The sequence below is a fragment of the Urocitellus parryii genome, chromosome 10, assembly GCF_045843805.1.
Source record: "Urocitellus parryii isolate mUroPar1 chromosome 10, mUroPar1.hap1, whole genome shotgun sequence".
Classification (NCBI taxonomy): domain Eukaryota; kingdom Metazoa; phylum Chordata; class Mammalia; order Rodentia; family Sciuridae; genus Urocitellus; species Urocitellus parryii.
The window spans coordinates 117,445,937-117,461,035 of record NC_135540.1 but is presented as its reverse complement, the minus strand read 5'-3'; the positions used below and the strand labels follow the sequence as shown (position 1 = coordinate 117,461,035).

Here is a 15,099-nt window from a genome sequence, read left to right as displayed (position 1 = left end):
CCCTTTACCACAGGTGGTCTGCCTTCTCAATCAGAATTTTTTAACACATTTTTTAAGAGTATAAAATGAGCTAATCAATTTATAGAGAATTTAAACACACAGACTCACTTTGCAGTGTCACAGATTTTCCAGGTAAGGTAGTAGCACTTCTTCTCTCACGGAAGTAGCTTAAAGCAAAAGAGAAAAGTTATGAGCTCCTATTTAATACCTTGAATAAAGGATGTGTTATCGAGATATACACTCTTACAGGAACAGACACCAATATTCAAAAATAAGTCTGACTTGAAATAAACAGAATGACCAAATTCCAACAATGTGTTTTTCTACAAAGTCTTAAAGGAAGAGATTTCATTGGATTTTATGAGGAATATTTACATTTCATATCTGTAATTCACAAAAAGTAAGTGAACGTATTTGCTCAATGTTATTATACATATAACTGCAGAACTGCCAGCCATACCTCTGAGAGAATAGGTTTGTTAACTATATTTCATTACATACTTTTTTGTCATTAACTTTATACCGCAGAGTACAAAATTGTGTCTAGTTCTATGAATATAATATGAAAAAAACACCCAAACCCCTCTTTCAAAGATCATCACAGTCTCGGAAGAGATATTAATGGTAATTAATAACAATTTGACTTGGTAACATCAATGATGGAGATACATTGTTGATAAAAGAAGCTACAATATGACAGTTCTACTAATTTTTCCATCTAAAGGGAAGATCAGGACATCCTTAACTCCTCTTAGATATATATCTGCCCAAGTAATTAGAAGCCTAGAAATAACAAAAAGCAGAAATCAATGAAATAGACTAAGGATAAAATTTACAACTCACTATAACCAAAATTGGGTTCCTTAATATATCAACACAATTGACAAACTTCAGTAAAAAAAAAAATGTATGTGTATACACACACACACACACACACACACACACACATACACAAGAAACAGGATATCACTTCAAAGCCTTTGAAGATTAAAGGGTTAATTATGGATTATTAAAGAATACTATGTCAACAAAGTAAAAAACTAGATGTAATGACAAATTCCTTAAGAGACTTAAAGTATCAAATCTGAAAAAGTTTAATCAAAATTCCCAGACCTATCAGAGAAACTGAATTTAGTAAGTAATCATCAAGTCACAAAAAACTCCAAGCCCAGATACTTCACTGATAAAATCCAAGAAAACACTCGAAGAATAAACAATAGCAATCCTGTGCAACATTTTTGGGAATCTACAAAGACAATATAACTGATAACCAAACCAGTCAAAAATGTAACTACAGATAAATATTCCTCATGACATGGATGCAAAAAAACCCAGTAATATATAATTAGATAATATATTATGACCAGGTGAGATTTATCAAAAGAAATCAATGTTATTTTAACACTAGAAAAATCAAGATCCAGAAAAATAAACTGAGAAACTTTAACATCCATTCATGACGAAGATTCTCAGCAAGGAATACAAGGAAACATCCTTAACCTAATAAAGAGCATTTATGAAAAACCTACATTATAACTAATAAAGACTAAATGTTTTCCCCCAAGGATTTGGAGCAAAGCAAGGAGATCTACTCTCACCATTTATGTTCACATTATTTCAGAGTTCCCAGCCTAAACAACAAAACAAGTAAAAGAAACAAAAGGCATGCAGATTAGAAAAAAAAGGTATCTTGAAAGAAGAGCATATCTTGTAAGTAAGAAAAATTTAAAAACCTTCCAAAAAGCTTCTCCAATTAACAAGTTAGCAAGGGCCCAGCATAATGGTAAATATAAATAAATTCAGTATGCTTGTTATGGTTTGGGTATGTAGTGTCCCCCAAGACTCATGTGAAGACTTGTTTCACAATGTAGCAATGTTCTGAGATAGGTCTTTTGAAAAATGACTGGACCAGAAAGACTCTGACTTCATGAGTGGATTAATCCAATGATAAATTAATAATCTGGTAGCATTATAGCATTAGGGGGAAGTATTACAAATTTTAGGAGCTGGGACCAAGTCAGAGTAAATAGGTTACTAGAGGTATGTCCTAGAAGGGTATCTCTTGTCCTTGGCCCCTTCACCCATCTCCCTCCCTCCCAACACCCTCCTTCCTGGTTGCCATGAGCTCAGCAGCTTTCCTCCACCCTGCCCTTCTGCCATGATATTCTACCTCACCTCAGACTCAAAGCAATGGAACTATCCAACCATGGACTCAAATATCTGAAATTATGAGCCACAGTAAATCTTCCCTCCACTAAGTTGATTTTTCTCAGGTATTTGTTACAGCAACAAAATACTGAATGATACAGCTTCTATATACTAGCAATGAACTGAGAAAAAAAATTTAAAATACAACTCTTGTTACAACAGCATAAAAAAGTATGAAATACTAATTGATAAGTTTACCAAAATGTGAACAAAACCTATATCTTGGAAAAATAGAAATGATTATTGAGAAAAAATTGAAGAAGTCCTAAACAAATGGACAGATATACCATATTAAGAATTGAAAGATTCAATAGTGCTAAGATTCAAATTCTTCCCATATTGATATATAGATTCTATATTCTCAAACAATATTTCAGTAAGTTTTCATAATAGAAATTAACAAGGTGATTCTAAAATTTACATGAAAAGACAAATGACCTAGAATGGCCAAAATCGCTTTTAAAAAGAAAAACAAAATTAGAAGATTTATACTATATAATTTCAATATTTAGTCAAATAAAATAAGTTTTCATTTGATGAAGGGCAGACATATAAATCATGAGATGAAATGGAGTCCAACTATCATCCCACACATCCAAAACCCGTTGATTTTTTAAAATGTTCCAAAGAAATTCTGTGCAGAAAATCTTTCAACAAAAGTGGTTAAAAGTGGATATGTCAGTGTAACAAAAGAAGTGAATGTCAAACCTTCCTTCATACCATATATAAAAATGGGAGTTTAGACCTAAATATTAGTGCTAAAACTAAAAATCTGAAAAATAAAGGAGAGAGGAAAATCATTAAACTCTCTGAGTAGGAAAAGATTTGTTCAATAAGATATGAAAACCAAAACCCATAAAAGAAAAAAATTGAAAAGTTGAACCTTATTAAAATGTAAGACTTAATAATGTCATATATTTCTGACGCATGTCTTGCCCAAAATAAAAAGAACAACAAAAAAACTTACAATGTAGTAGTGAGAAATAGAACTCAATTTTATAATGAACAAAAACCTAAATGTGTACTTCCCAAAAGAAGATGCATGAATGTGATAGCCATTGAATAGAATGGTTAGAATTAATGTTATTTAAAGCAAGTGCCAGGAAATAAGTAGAAAGATGAGAATACTTAAAGACTATTGTTAGAAATACAAAGGTGTACATCCACTTTGGAAAACTGCTTGGCAGTTTCAAATAAAGATAGAGATTACTCTAACTCCAACTCCCAGATATTCCAACCCTAGAAACAAACAAAAAAAAATTAAAGACATACAGCCACAGAAAAAATACCTGTATACAAATCTACATAGGAACTCTTTTCTCAATAACCAATAACTTAAGAAAAGCTAAATGATCATCAAGAAATGAATGACAAATGAATGGATGTAAATGGATCCAAGAGAATACCACAAAGGTTTCAAAACAAATAAACACAAAGATTACTAAAAAGAAGTAAATCAATAATAAACATAATGATATGAAATAGTCTTAAAATTGTCATACTGAACAAAAGAAGTCACATACAGAGAAGTATATCCCAAAATTCAACGTGGACATGTTTGAAAGAGGTATTCGACAATAAAATGACACTAGGAAACAGGTTTAATACAACTGTTCTGATTCTTGATTACAGAAAAAAGTTTATCTTTCAAAACTCATCAAATTACAAGCATAATGGTTATAATTTATTGTATGTATATCAAGCCTCAAATGACTTGTTTAGAAATGGATTTAACAAATTTATTGTTTGTATATATGATATGTAAAATTATATATACAAATCCTACACACAAAACAAAAGGAAACATTAAGTGTATCACAGATAAGAGCATTTAAAAATTACCAAACCCTCTGAGCACAACAGCACAATCCAATAATCCCAGCTACATGGGAGGATGAGGTAAAAGGTCACAAGTTCAAGATTAGCTGGGGCAACTCAGCTGGAACAAAGGGCTGGTGATGTAGCTCAGAGGTAGAGTACTCCTGTGCTCAGAACCCAGTACCACAAAATCAAAACAAAACTATTAAAACTAGGAATAAATGTAAGAAAGGATCTTCAGGAGTGCAACTAGAAAAGTGTAAAACATTCATGTAATAATCTATAATAGGTTATAGAAAAATCTAATTAGAGGAGCATATGAAAGACTAAATATTATGAAACCTCCTATATTAATCTATAGGATACAATCCCAAGAAGAAAGAAAGAAAGAAAGAAAGAAAGAAAGAAAGAAAGAAAGAAAGAAAGAAAGAAAGAAAGAAAGAAAGAAAGAGGGAGGGAGGGGAGAGTGATTTAACAAGTGGATTCCAAACGTACATAGAAAACACAGGGCCAAGAACAATGAGGAAATATTAAGACATACTCTTAAGGTATTAGGACTCATTATAAAGTTACAGTAATTAAGACACTATATTACTGATAAAAAGGATAAACAACAGACTACTGAAGTAGTAAAGAGCCCATAAGAGAACCCCTGGTCACTTAGAAGACAAAGATGTCACAAAGCCATGAGAAAAGCAGTCTTTGCAGTAAGTAGATTATTTCTTTATACAGAAGAAAGTGAAATTTTGCTCCTACCTCAGACCATGTGTAAACCAATTCAAGGTGGATTATAATTTCCAGTGTAACAAGCCAGCTGATAAAAGTTAACTGTTTTCATGTGTCTGAAGACACAAATAGTTTTAACTAAAAAGGAAAGAATTGGCAATTTTGACTAAATTATTAAATAAGAACTTTATTCATTAAAAAGTCACCACCAAGGGGGGAAAAAAAACAGTATGCAGACCAGGAGACAATATATTTGACAAAGAGCTCATACCCATGGGGTACTAATAACTCTTTAAAATTACTGGGAAAGATAAAGTGGAATTCAAAACCACCACCAAGAAGGAACCCAATGGGTGAAGATGTGCAAAGGCATTATGCCAAAGAAGATGGAAACATGGCCAACTGCCAATAGACATATTAAAACATTTTCAATCTTGTTAGTCATTTGAAAATGCAAATTTAAACCACAATGAAATACCATTATACATTTATTTACATGACTAACATTTTTTAAATTAAAAAAAAATGTTGTTGAGGATATGAAACAAGAGGAATGTATATACTGCTGTTGGAAATACAAATTAGTACAACTACTTTAAAAGAACTACTCTGACTTTTCTACCAAAGAAGATATGCATGTCCTAGGACACAGCAATCCCACTTCTTGGTATATACTCCACAAGTATGCAGATACCCTCCAGAAATAACCACCAAAATGCATGTAAAAAGCCAAATGGATAAACAAGTTGTGGACATCCACACAAACCAACACTATTCAACCATAAAAAGAACAATCTGATATGTAATAACATGGGTTCAAATGAAAAAACATGTGGAGTAAAGATACCTGATATTAAAATAATACCTGCTGTGTAATTCCTTTTGTATGAAATTCTTGAACAGGCAAAACTAATATACACTGAGATCAATGTCTGCCTGATACAGAGGATTAGGGGAATTTCCTAATGGTCACAAGAGAATTCACTTAGAGTGGTAGCTGATGGGAATGTCCTCTATAGCTAGACTGTGGTCATGATCACATGGTTATATATACTGTTCAAAATTCAACCATCTATATACTTAAATATATTTTATGTATATTACATCAAAATAAAGTTGATTTGTATATATGGGCATATATAAATGTTATCTATAAATATGTAAATATACCTAAATACTAAATAATGTTGAAAATATGAATTATATGCCAACAATAAGGAAAAGACATCATGGAATATTGATACAATAAAATACTATACAGCAGTAAAAATGAACAAACTATAACCACAGGTAACAACATAAATAAATGTCAAAGTTAAGCAAAAGAAACTGGATTAAAAAAATACTCACATGACTGCATTCTTATTTAGGTTCAGAAAACAGGCAAAATTGTACCATTTGGAAATGTTTTAAGAGACACAGCTTTCTTCAAAAGCTAGAATGTTATTGCCACTTAAAATCAGGATAGAAATCGCCTTTGGCAAGGAAAAGGCACAGAATTTCATCAGAGGGTTTTAAAAATATTCACTATTTAATATCTCCAGATTCTTGATACTTCTATACAGCTATTAATTGTTTCCATACTTTTATATACCACTAACACAAATACTGTGTTAATACTTTGTAATACTGTGTTAACACTTTGTAATGATTTGAGCCCTTGAGTGGAACAGTACTTAAATTTCCTACATCTTTATAATAAATATTGTACCTTATTTAATAATAAATGTTGTACCTGATATATTGAGCATTTACAATATATCAGATACAAGTCTCAGAATTTTACTGAGGCACACTCATAATTGTATACACATACACACACCACCCACACAAATAAAAAACATTTTGAACTATTTAAATATAACAATGTTTGGTATTTATAGGGATTTCTTTTTCATTTTAGCTTGCCATAAGAAAAATATATTTTTTAAAAAACTGTGATGATTTTTATATACTCTCAACATGTACCTACTACCAAATCTAGCAATCAAGTTCATTTGAACTACTATAGATGAAAAATTGGCTCTACAAAGGAAAAATTTGTTTTGGAAACACTAAGATGAATTTCTATTTTCATTATGAACATATATTTTCATCTATGAATGCTTTGTGCCCAAAGCATTTTGTTGGTAGCTTTAAACACCCACATCTCACATTATTTCCTCATAACAGTTCTACAAGCTGGACAAGGTATCTTGATCCTACCAGCAGAGAAGAGACGCTGTCCCAGCCCAAGTTCCACAGCTAACAGGAGCCAAAGCCAGCATTCAATCTTATAACCGCCTTTTTCTGTACTATTTTCCCACCAGTTACCCTGAAAAGCTTTTAAATTTAATCAAGAATCATGGTTGAATAACAAAAATTAAAAACTCAGCATCCCTTCTCACATTATGCTTTTATGATATTAATCAAGTTGAACACACACAAAAGCAAGCCCCCTACCCCAAATCTTAAAAGTTTATCTTTGTGTCCTATGTCTTGCAGATTAACTGCACACTAAAGTTAGCTCAAAATGTGCACAACCCCCCACTTGGTGAGCACTCCCCAGTTCTGTGTTACATAAGGTCACATCTGGAAGGGTGCTTGCCAGAAATGCTGACCACAACAAAATCCAGACACAAGCCACTCTAACCAACACAGAAACCGTGATCATTAAGGTCATCTTTACAGCCACTGGACTGCAACTCTTGCCAGACTACATGAACAAGATGAGATGCACAGAGCCCAAGTTCTAGAAGACACTGCTAAACTGGATAACGGAAGCACAACCTATCTAGGACCCACGTACTTTCCCTTAAAAAAAAAAATCTTTTAAAAAATTCACCTTTAGGGGAAAGGTAACAATCAAAAGGCAAGAGCCAAACATCTTCTAAGATGCTGATAAAGATGTTGCTTTCTCCATCACACTGCCTGCCTTTAAATTCACTGACTCTCTGGGCCACAGGAAAACACACCTTGTATGATTACAAAGTCATCTAACAGCTATGAACTTAATTTCCACATTTATTAAACGGGGAAAACACAAGGTCTGCTACCTACGAATATAAAGATGATGAATAAGATAATTCTTCTAAAGAGCATAAGACAGTGTATATCCAAGGTAAATATTAGATGACAGGCAGAAATTATTGGGGGCTGCTGCCACTTTGAATGACTAACAGTGGTTCAAGTTATTTTTGTTAAGATAAGGCCCTCCAGGAATCGGACAAAATCATGGAGTCATGCTGAGTCACTCTTCTAGGTAACCCAGAATGAACTTTGCTCATTATAATGCTGAATTATGTCCCCAGGAGGCACACCCTCCACCATTTTGAACACGTGATATATGAAGAAGCATGATCTTGAAATGAGCATGCTTAGGAAGGTGCCAAGGTTCTACATGGGATAAGTCTCTCCAATATGCATTTGCATGAGTTTCCCAAATAAATGCACCTTGCTGTCTTTGTTTATGCTTAAAGAGACACTTCTTTTGGCATTACTTTTATTGCTCTCCTTGCTCATACAAGCAATAACTTTCCTTACTCATTTTAACTTCTGGTTGTGCTTACTGGCTTTATACTCACCAAGGAGTGAGCCCATTATGTTTGGTTACATAAACAGTCAACAAAAACAAGCCTACTGGGGCTGGGGATGTGGCTCAAGTGGTAGCGCTCGCCTGGCATGCGTGCGGCCCGGGTTCGATCCTCAGCACCACATACCAACAAAGATGTTGTGTCCGCCGAGAACTAAAAAATAAATATTAAAAATTCTCTCTCTCCTCTCTCACTCTCTCTTTAAAAAAAAAAAAAAAAAGAAAGAAAGAAAGAAAAAGAAATTCCAGGCAGGCTAGAGAATATAAGTTTAGGTTTCATCTGTTTTACAGGGGATATACTTCATCACACACCACCGAGCGTGCATAACACCCCCTTCCCATGACTTCTGCCTCGTTAATTTCCCTTCTCTCTAGTCAGAGGCCCTGTATCTAAATGAGAAGGCTTTACAACCTTTGCCAAGTAAAAATATTTGCATTAAAGAGGTATAAAAATCATTAAACCAGGAAAGAAGAGAAGAAAGTTACCTCTTTTAGTTTTCTTAAAATGCCTATTCCTTCCTGACTCACGATTTTCCTGAGCAGCATCACAGGATAAGCCCAAAATTCCCCCAGAAAAAGCAAGATGCAAGTTTGACTTGCTTTTTGCTTGAGGACTCCTAAGGACTAAGAGACTTCCAAGTAAAGGTGATAATGAAGGAGCTGATCCCTCAGGCATGGTTCTGTTCTGGCCCAGGAGATGTGAGTTAAAAAGATTTCCTGAGGTTCATTGTCCCCAGTAGTTCCCACCTGGCCCAACCCAAGGGAGAAAAAGAGCAGGCAGGAATTCAGCAACAAGTCAAGGCAAGTACATACAATGCAGTACACCAGAATGTCAGATAAATTAGGAGATTGTGTCAGATAAGTTAGGAGAAAGGAGGAAGGGAGGGAAGATGTCAGATAAATCAGGAGGAAGAAGGCAAGAAAGATCAGTGACCAGGGAGAAAGAAGGGAAGACATGTCTAGCATCATATTCCTTTGAAGAGTTGCAAGAAGTTTTTCATTAGTGATTAAGTTAAAAACATTGGCCACAAAAAAAAAAAATTCTTATTTAGTATACCAAGGGATACACTAAATGTCATTTGTGAATGTTATTATCTGACTAAAAAGAAACTCAGATTCCATTATCAACCATTTTTATTTAAAGAGCCACAACACTTTAAAATAGTGCTAATCAAGTGCTATTTATAATACAGTAGAAAACGACAGGAAATACAGTGAAGTCTAAAAACCTTTTAATATTCTTGCTCATGTTATCATCTGAGCTGCACAAAGCATAGTTTCTATTTACTACCATAATCAAGGAAAAGAAAGGGTATAATGGGTCATACCTGCCCTAAAAATCATACTGAAAACGGTGCTGTTATATAGTTAGTACAAATTAACGATACTAATCTTAATGCTATTTCAATTCTAATTTTTAAAGACTCACAGTCATGCTATAAATAACCTTTCACATGATGCAAAGACTACCTTTATAAATGAAGGACTTAAAGATACACCACTCTAGCATATTCACTATTTTGAATTAAAGTCATTTCATTCAAGTGTTGAAAAACAGCAGGTGCAAAAACATCACTCTGACCTTGCTATTGTTCCTTAAAAGCAGATGAAATTCCCGTGGGAAAGGAGTAACTCTTATCCTCAGGGACAGAAGTGGAGATGATGGAGCCCTAAAGAAACCTGTATAGACCTTGTTAAAATAACTTCTACCCTTTGAACCTCCCAGGTAACTCAGCTACTTTTCTTTTCACATCTTGGTATTCTTTGTCCTATTCAGGGTTTCACTAACACCTTCTTCATGTCTTCATCTCTTTGTCCTAGGTAAAACTTATAATTTATTTCCTTGTGATAACCAATCTGTAAGCTCCCCCCCCCCCGCCCCCGTCAATTTGTTTTATGTCGATTTAATTCTCAGCCTAGGCTAGGACCCTCAGAGGATGCAAGTGCAGTTTGCTTCCCCTCTACCACTTAAATGAGCATTAAAAGATTCTTTGTGAAATTCATGGAAAGCAGCACTCAATGTCTGAACCTTAAACTCAATGTTTCCTAACTGATGTTTCCCATCTGGCTCTCACCAAGATTCTAATGGGACAAAAATAGAGTTTTATTTTGTGTACTCATTTTTTTCATACAGAAAGTTTTTGACATTTAAAAACTTGTGACTTTTCATTTAGTTTCCTTTAATTGCTGAAAACTAGCAAAACATTTTAAAGCTAAATGCTTGTATAAAAATTAGTGACCTTCTACAATGCTAAGAAATCATTGAATTCTTATATATGCAGTCAAATTTTTAAAAAATATTTATTAAAAAGGTAGAAGTCAGAATGTAGTGGAATGAAACACCAGTTAAATGCCCTGGAAGGCCTAGGAGAATTAACCTCAGGCGGTCCATGTTACTCACAGGAAGACCACAGAGAACACTACCTACCTTACAGGGCTATGAGGCTAACCTGTCAAAAATTACAACCCAAACTAGCACCTAGGTGTTTAATAAATGGCACTGTAACTACTGGTTCCTAGTAAACATCAGACTTTACTAATATTAGGGATGCCAAGGTAGAGAAATTAATTAGGAACTATGCCCTCAGAGTTGGTGATCTAATAGGAGATACTTATATTTACAAGAGTTGTAAATTGCCATGTTTTCTCTTGCAAATAATAAATTGCTACCTTTTCTATTGCAAATACAACTTGCCAAAGGTACCTCAGGGCAAGAAAATCAGCAGCAGCCACAGATTCAAGCTGGGAAGGGGAATCTTACAGGAATGCCAGCCCTGGACTTAAGCCTGAAGTCTGTAAAACACTGCAGTAACCATCAAACTTGAGCTTTATACCTCCCAGCAGAGTGAGAGTCGAAGCCTTGACTCTTGGTGGAAAAAATAAGAGCACCCCAACCCTGGAGTAAACCACAACAATTTTAGGTGCAACTCTGAGAAACAGATGAAAGCTTTCTCTGCTGTAAAATCAGCTTCTCTCAAACTATTCAGTTACCCCAAGATGGATACTGGTGACCTGAGGCCCCTCTTTGGGGTTCCAGAGATGTGCCCTCTGTGGACCTGGGTTCATACTGTACTGTTAACTTATTACATCTATCTTCCACACTAGACTGCAAGCTCTTTCATTTCTCTTAACTTTCTTTCCACCTAGCACAATGACTCCTACAAAGTTTAATAGATGTGTATTGAATTATTAATTGGTGCCAAGCACCATGCCAGGCAATAGATATACAAACATTAAAAGACACATTCCCTGCCAGAGAACAAATAATCTGCTGGAGAGATAAGAGTCAGCAATTCAAATATGAGAACTTCACTAAGAGAACATTACAATGGAGGGAAGGTAGGGGAAGGAAGATCCAGGTAGAATTAGGGGATGCAATATTCCCCCAATTAAATAGGAGAAAGCTGAAGAGTCCCAGGTAGTTGTAAGTTGGAAACACACACTGGAAAATACAAGTGGCGCAGAGAAAAAATTTGAAAAGATGACCAAATAAAGGCTGTATGAATATGTAAATGCAACTAAGTCAAATTCAGAAGGAACAATGAAAACATCATTGTTTAAAATAACGAAATTTCCCTTCGTTAAATATTTATGGCTTATTGACAAGAAATCTTACCTCCCTGAAATTCCTTTTGCTGGCCCTGGGATCTCTGGTACAGGCCGATGTCTTAGCAGAAAAGAGCGGGAAGGTCTTGAAACCAACTTGCTACGACTTCTCATGGGCGCTGAGACTGGAGATGACGGCACATACAAATCATTCACAACCATTTCTCCCTGAAACTCAAAGAATGGTGATGGTGGCGAGCTTTCTAATAAACCATTAGCTCCATTTCCAGAATTTGCTTCTGAGGTTGAACAATCGAAGGAAGAGAGACATTCAGGTTTCGTATTAGGAAGGTTGCTGAAGTTTTCTGATATCAAATCAACTTTTTCTGCTTGTTGTTCTTCAACTGTACGATCAACTGCCTTTTTTGCAGTCAAAGATTCTATTTCAATATTTTCGCTACCAAGTAAAGACTCATGAGAGGAACCCAGGTGTTGTTCTTCTGGAATGGGGAGGTCCTGGTTAGAAAGAGATAGCTTATCATCTGATTCAAGGGACTGGTTATTTTCCATACTAGCATCATTTTGATCAAGATTTTTTGTAAAGGTCTCCAACTGTGTTGAGCTAGGTATCTGAATACAACCAGAATTGGAAAGTTCTTTGCAGGTGTTCTGATCAGAAGAGGAAGCGTGGCGGTGATCTTTTGAATTGTTTCCATTCTTCGTCTTATGAACATTTGCATATATTGGGATTTCTTGCATTTTTGACAATATTATCTGTAACTGTTTAAGTATCCTCCTACGGTGCCCTGTAGGTGATATTCCAATTTTGTGTAGCACACTATCATTTATTGCTGCACAGTCCTTCACGGTATAAAAACCAAACTCTTGGAAATGTAAGAGATACTGCTCCAAATTAATGCTCATTAGGAAATCCTTGATGTCAACATTTACTTCACTGACTGAGGACATAATGGTGACTTCATTACTAAGCAGAGTCTTAAAACAGCACAACAGGATCTCGCAAAAGAAGGTGTTCTTCTTATTGGTTTTTCTTCTATCAACTTGTGACAGAAAGGTTTCTTTAAATGTTGTTTTCTCCACAATGACCGTTTCATGTGCTTAAGCCTGGGGGGGGGGGGTAAAAACAATAATTTATTAAATCATCTTAATATACAGTTGGTGGTGCTGGGGATCAAATCCAGCACCTCATGCATACTAAGCACACACACTGCCGCTGAACTACATCACTAGTCCAGGATACTTTAACTAGTAAAACCTAATTGTACATTATAAACTTCCCTGAAAACACAACAGAAAGTAAGACAACTGAGTTTGGAATTTTTGCACATTGCCTTTTGCATCCTATATGAAGGTAGAAAGCAGAAATGTTATGATGGTGTCAAACTATGATTTTCAAACAGGATTAAAAAAAAGAGACTCACAAATATGAAGGGAACATGTGTAAAATGTTTTACTCATCTCATTAATTGATAAGGGATCAGTAAGATGGTAAGGCTGATTCCAAGAGCATTTGTAAAAGAGGTTTACTTATACTATATACACACACACACACACACACACACACACACACACACACACTGGCATTTTAAACAAAAAATATTAGAATAAAACAACTAGGTAAGATTTTTTTAAAAACCGGTTAATGTTCTATAAGGCAGGAAAAAAAATACCATGTGAGGGATTATAATTAAAATTAAATATCCACAGGCTGGAACTGTTAAATGAAAGCTACTGATAAACATTCTTTTGATTTCCAAGTTTTAGATAATTTTTCCTAACAGTAGCTAAATAGACACAACTTTCTGTTTCACTATACTTTCTTTCAGAACCTTAAAGAGCAGGTAGAATATATACTTCAGGTCAAGAGTTTTCATTTCAAAAAAGGAGGCAGCATTATATGTAAACAACTGATACTAACGTGCAAGATAAGGCTAGTGAATAATCAGCTATTCTTAAATACATTAGATAGCAGGAAGTATGCTAATTCAAAACTAAAAGATCAAAGTTTAAAGGTCACATTTTCCTCCTAGGAACACAGCAAATTCAGAGAGATTCATTTTCCTCCCAAACAACACAAGTTTTTTACAAAGTCCGACGTCTCTGCTGTTATGTGGGTGTGTTCAGTTTATGAAAATGCATATGTGCAAATTTCTGTATACTATGCTTTGATAAAAAGGGAAAAGTACATAATATGCATAAAAGCCATACCCAAGTAATAAAACAAGGCACAACAAGGTATATTTCTCTGAGCAAGCTTTGATGCAGTATTTCCAGAAACCACATCTTGAAATAACTCTTTGAAAGACACTACTCTGACTCTGCGTATATTACATACTGATTCCTCTTAAGGTATTGCCTTGACTATTTTAAAATATCCGCAAACATTGACCAACAAGTACAGAGAGCATCAGAGGGAAAGCACCTTTTTTCCAGGCCTTCCTTCAGGAGCAGAGAAATAAAAACACAAACAAGAGAGAAGGCAGGAAATGACTTTGACATGAAGGTACTGCTTTGTCATACCTCTAAGGAAATGTAAATACATAAATACATAAGAGAAAGCTAAACCTCATCATCAAATGCAAAATCACCTTATTTTGTAGATACAGATGTTGCTGATGTTTTCCTTGGCAAATCACAAAATAGAAATAGCAACTGAAAACAGTACAATAAGTGGTATGATTTATCACCACCTTTAGAAATTATAAAGATGATGAATTGGTCAATAATTAAAGAGGATTCACAAAATCTTAGAACAAGAACACACACCAAAAATCCTCTGGATCCTCCCCTACTACAGTAGTGGTCACCTAGTCACCCACCCAAATCTAAAGGTCAGAAGGGATCCCCATGCTCACCTTTGTCTGCATTCAAGAATGTAGGTGAGCTACTAATTTTATTCCTTGCTATGGACAAAATTGTGACTCCCCCACTTCCTACCCCCAAATATCCATATGTTGAAGCCCCAACCTTCAACAAGACTGCATCTAGAGACAGAGCTTCCCATGAAGTAATTAAGGTTAAATGAAGTCATAGGAAAGAACTAGTTTCCTCTAGGAGACACCAGAGAGCTCTCTTTCACTCCCCACCCCACCCCAATCCCCACCCCCACTGTGGGGCCAAAGGAAGAAGCCAGGAAGACAACCTCACAGGAAACAGCCAGCCCTCAATTTCATGTTGGTTTTCCAGCCTCCACAACTATGAGAAATTTC

General features: G+C 35.1%; 1 protein-coding gene across 2 annotated transcripts in view; it reads right to left on the bottom strand.

Annotated features, from left to right (window-relative positions):
• Arap2 (ArfGAP with RhoGAP domain, ankyrin repeat and PH domain 2) overlaps positions 1–12,838 on the bottom strand; it is a 169,422-nt gene extending 156,584 nt beyond the window's left edge. For both annotated transcript variants that reach the window (XM_026386588.2, XM_026386586.2), the window contains exons 1-2: positions 11,940–12,838; positions 109–167 (exon numbers count right to left, since the gene is read on the bottom strand). In XM_026386588.2, the coding sequence (XP_026242373.2) occupies positions 109–167; positions 11,940–12,838 (958 nt within the window). The remainder of the gene's footprint in view (positions 1–108; positions 168–11,939) is intronic.
• Positions 12,839–15,099: the final 2,261 nt, after the last annotated feature.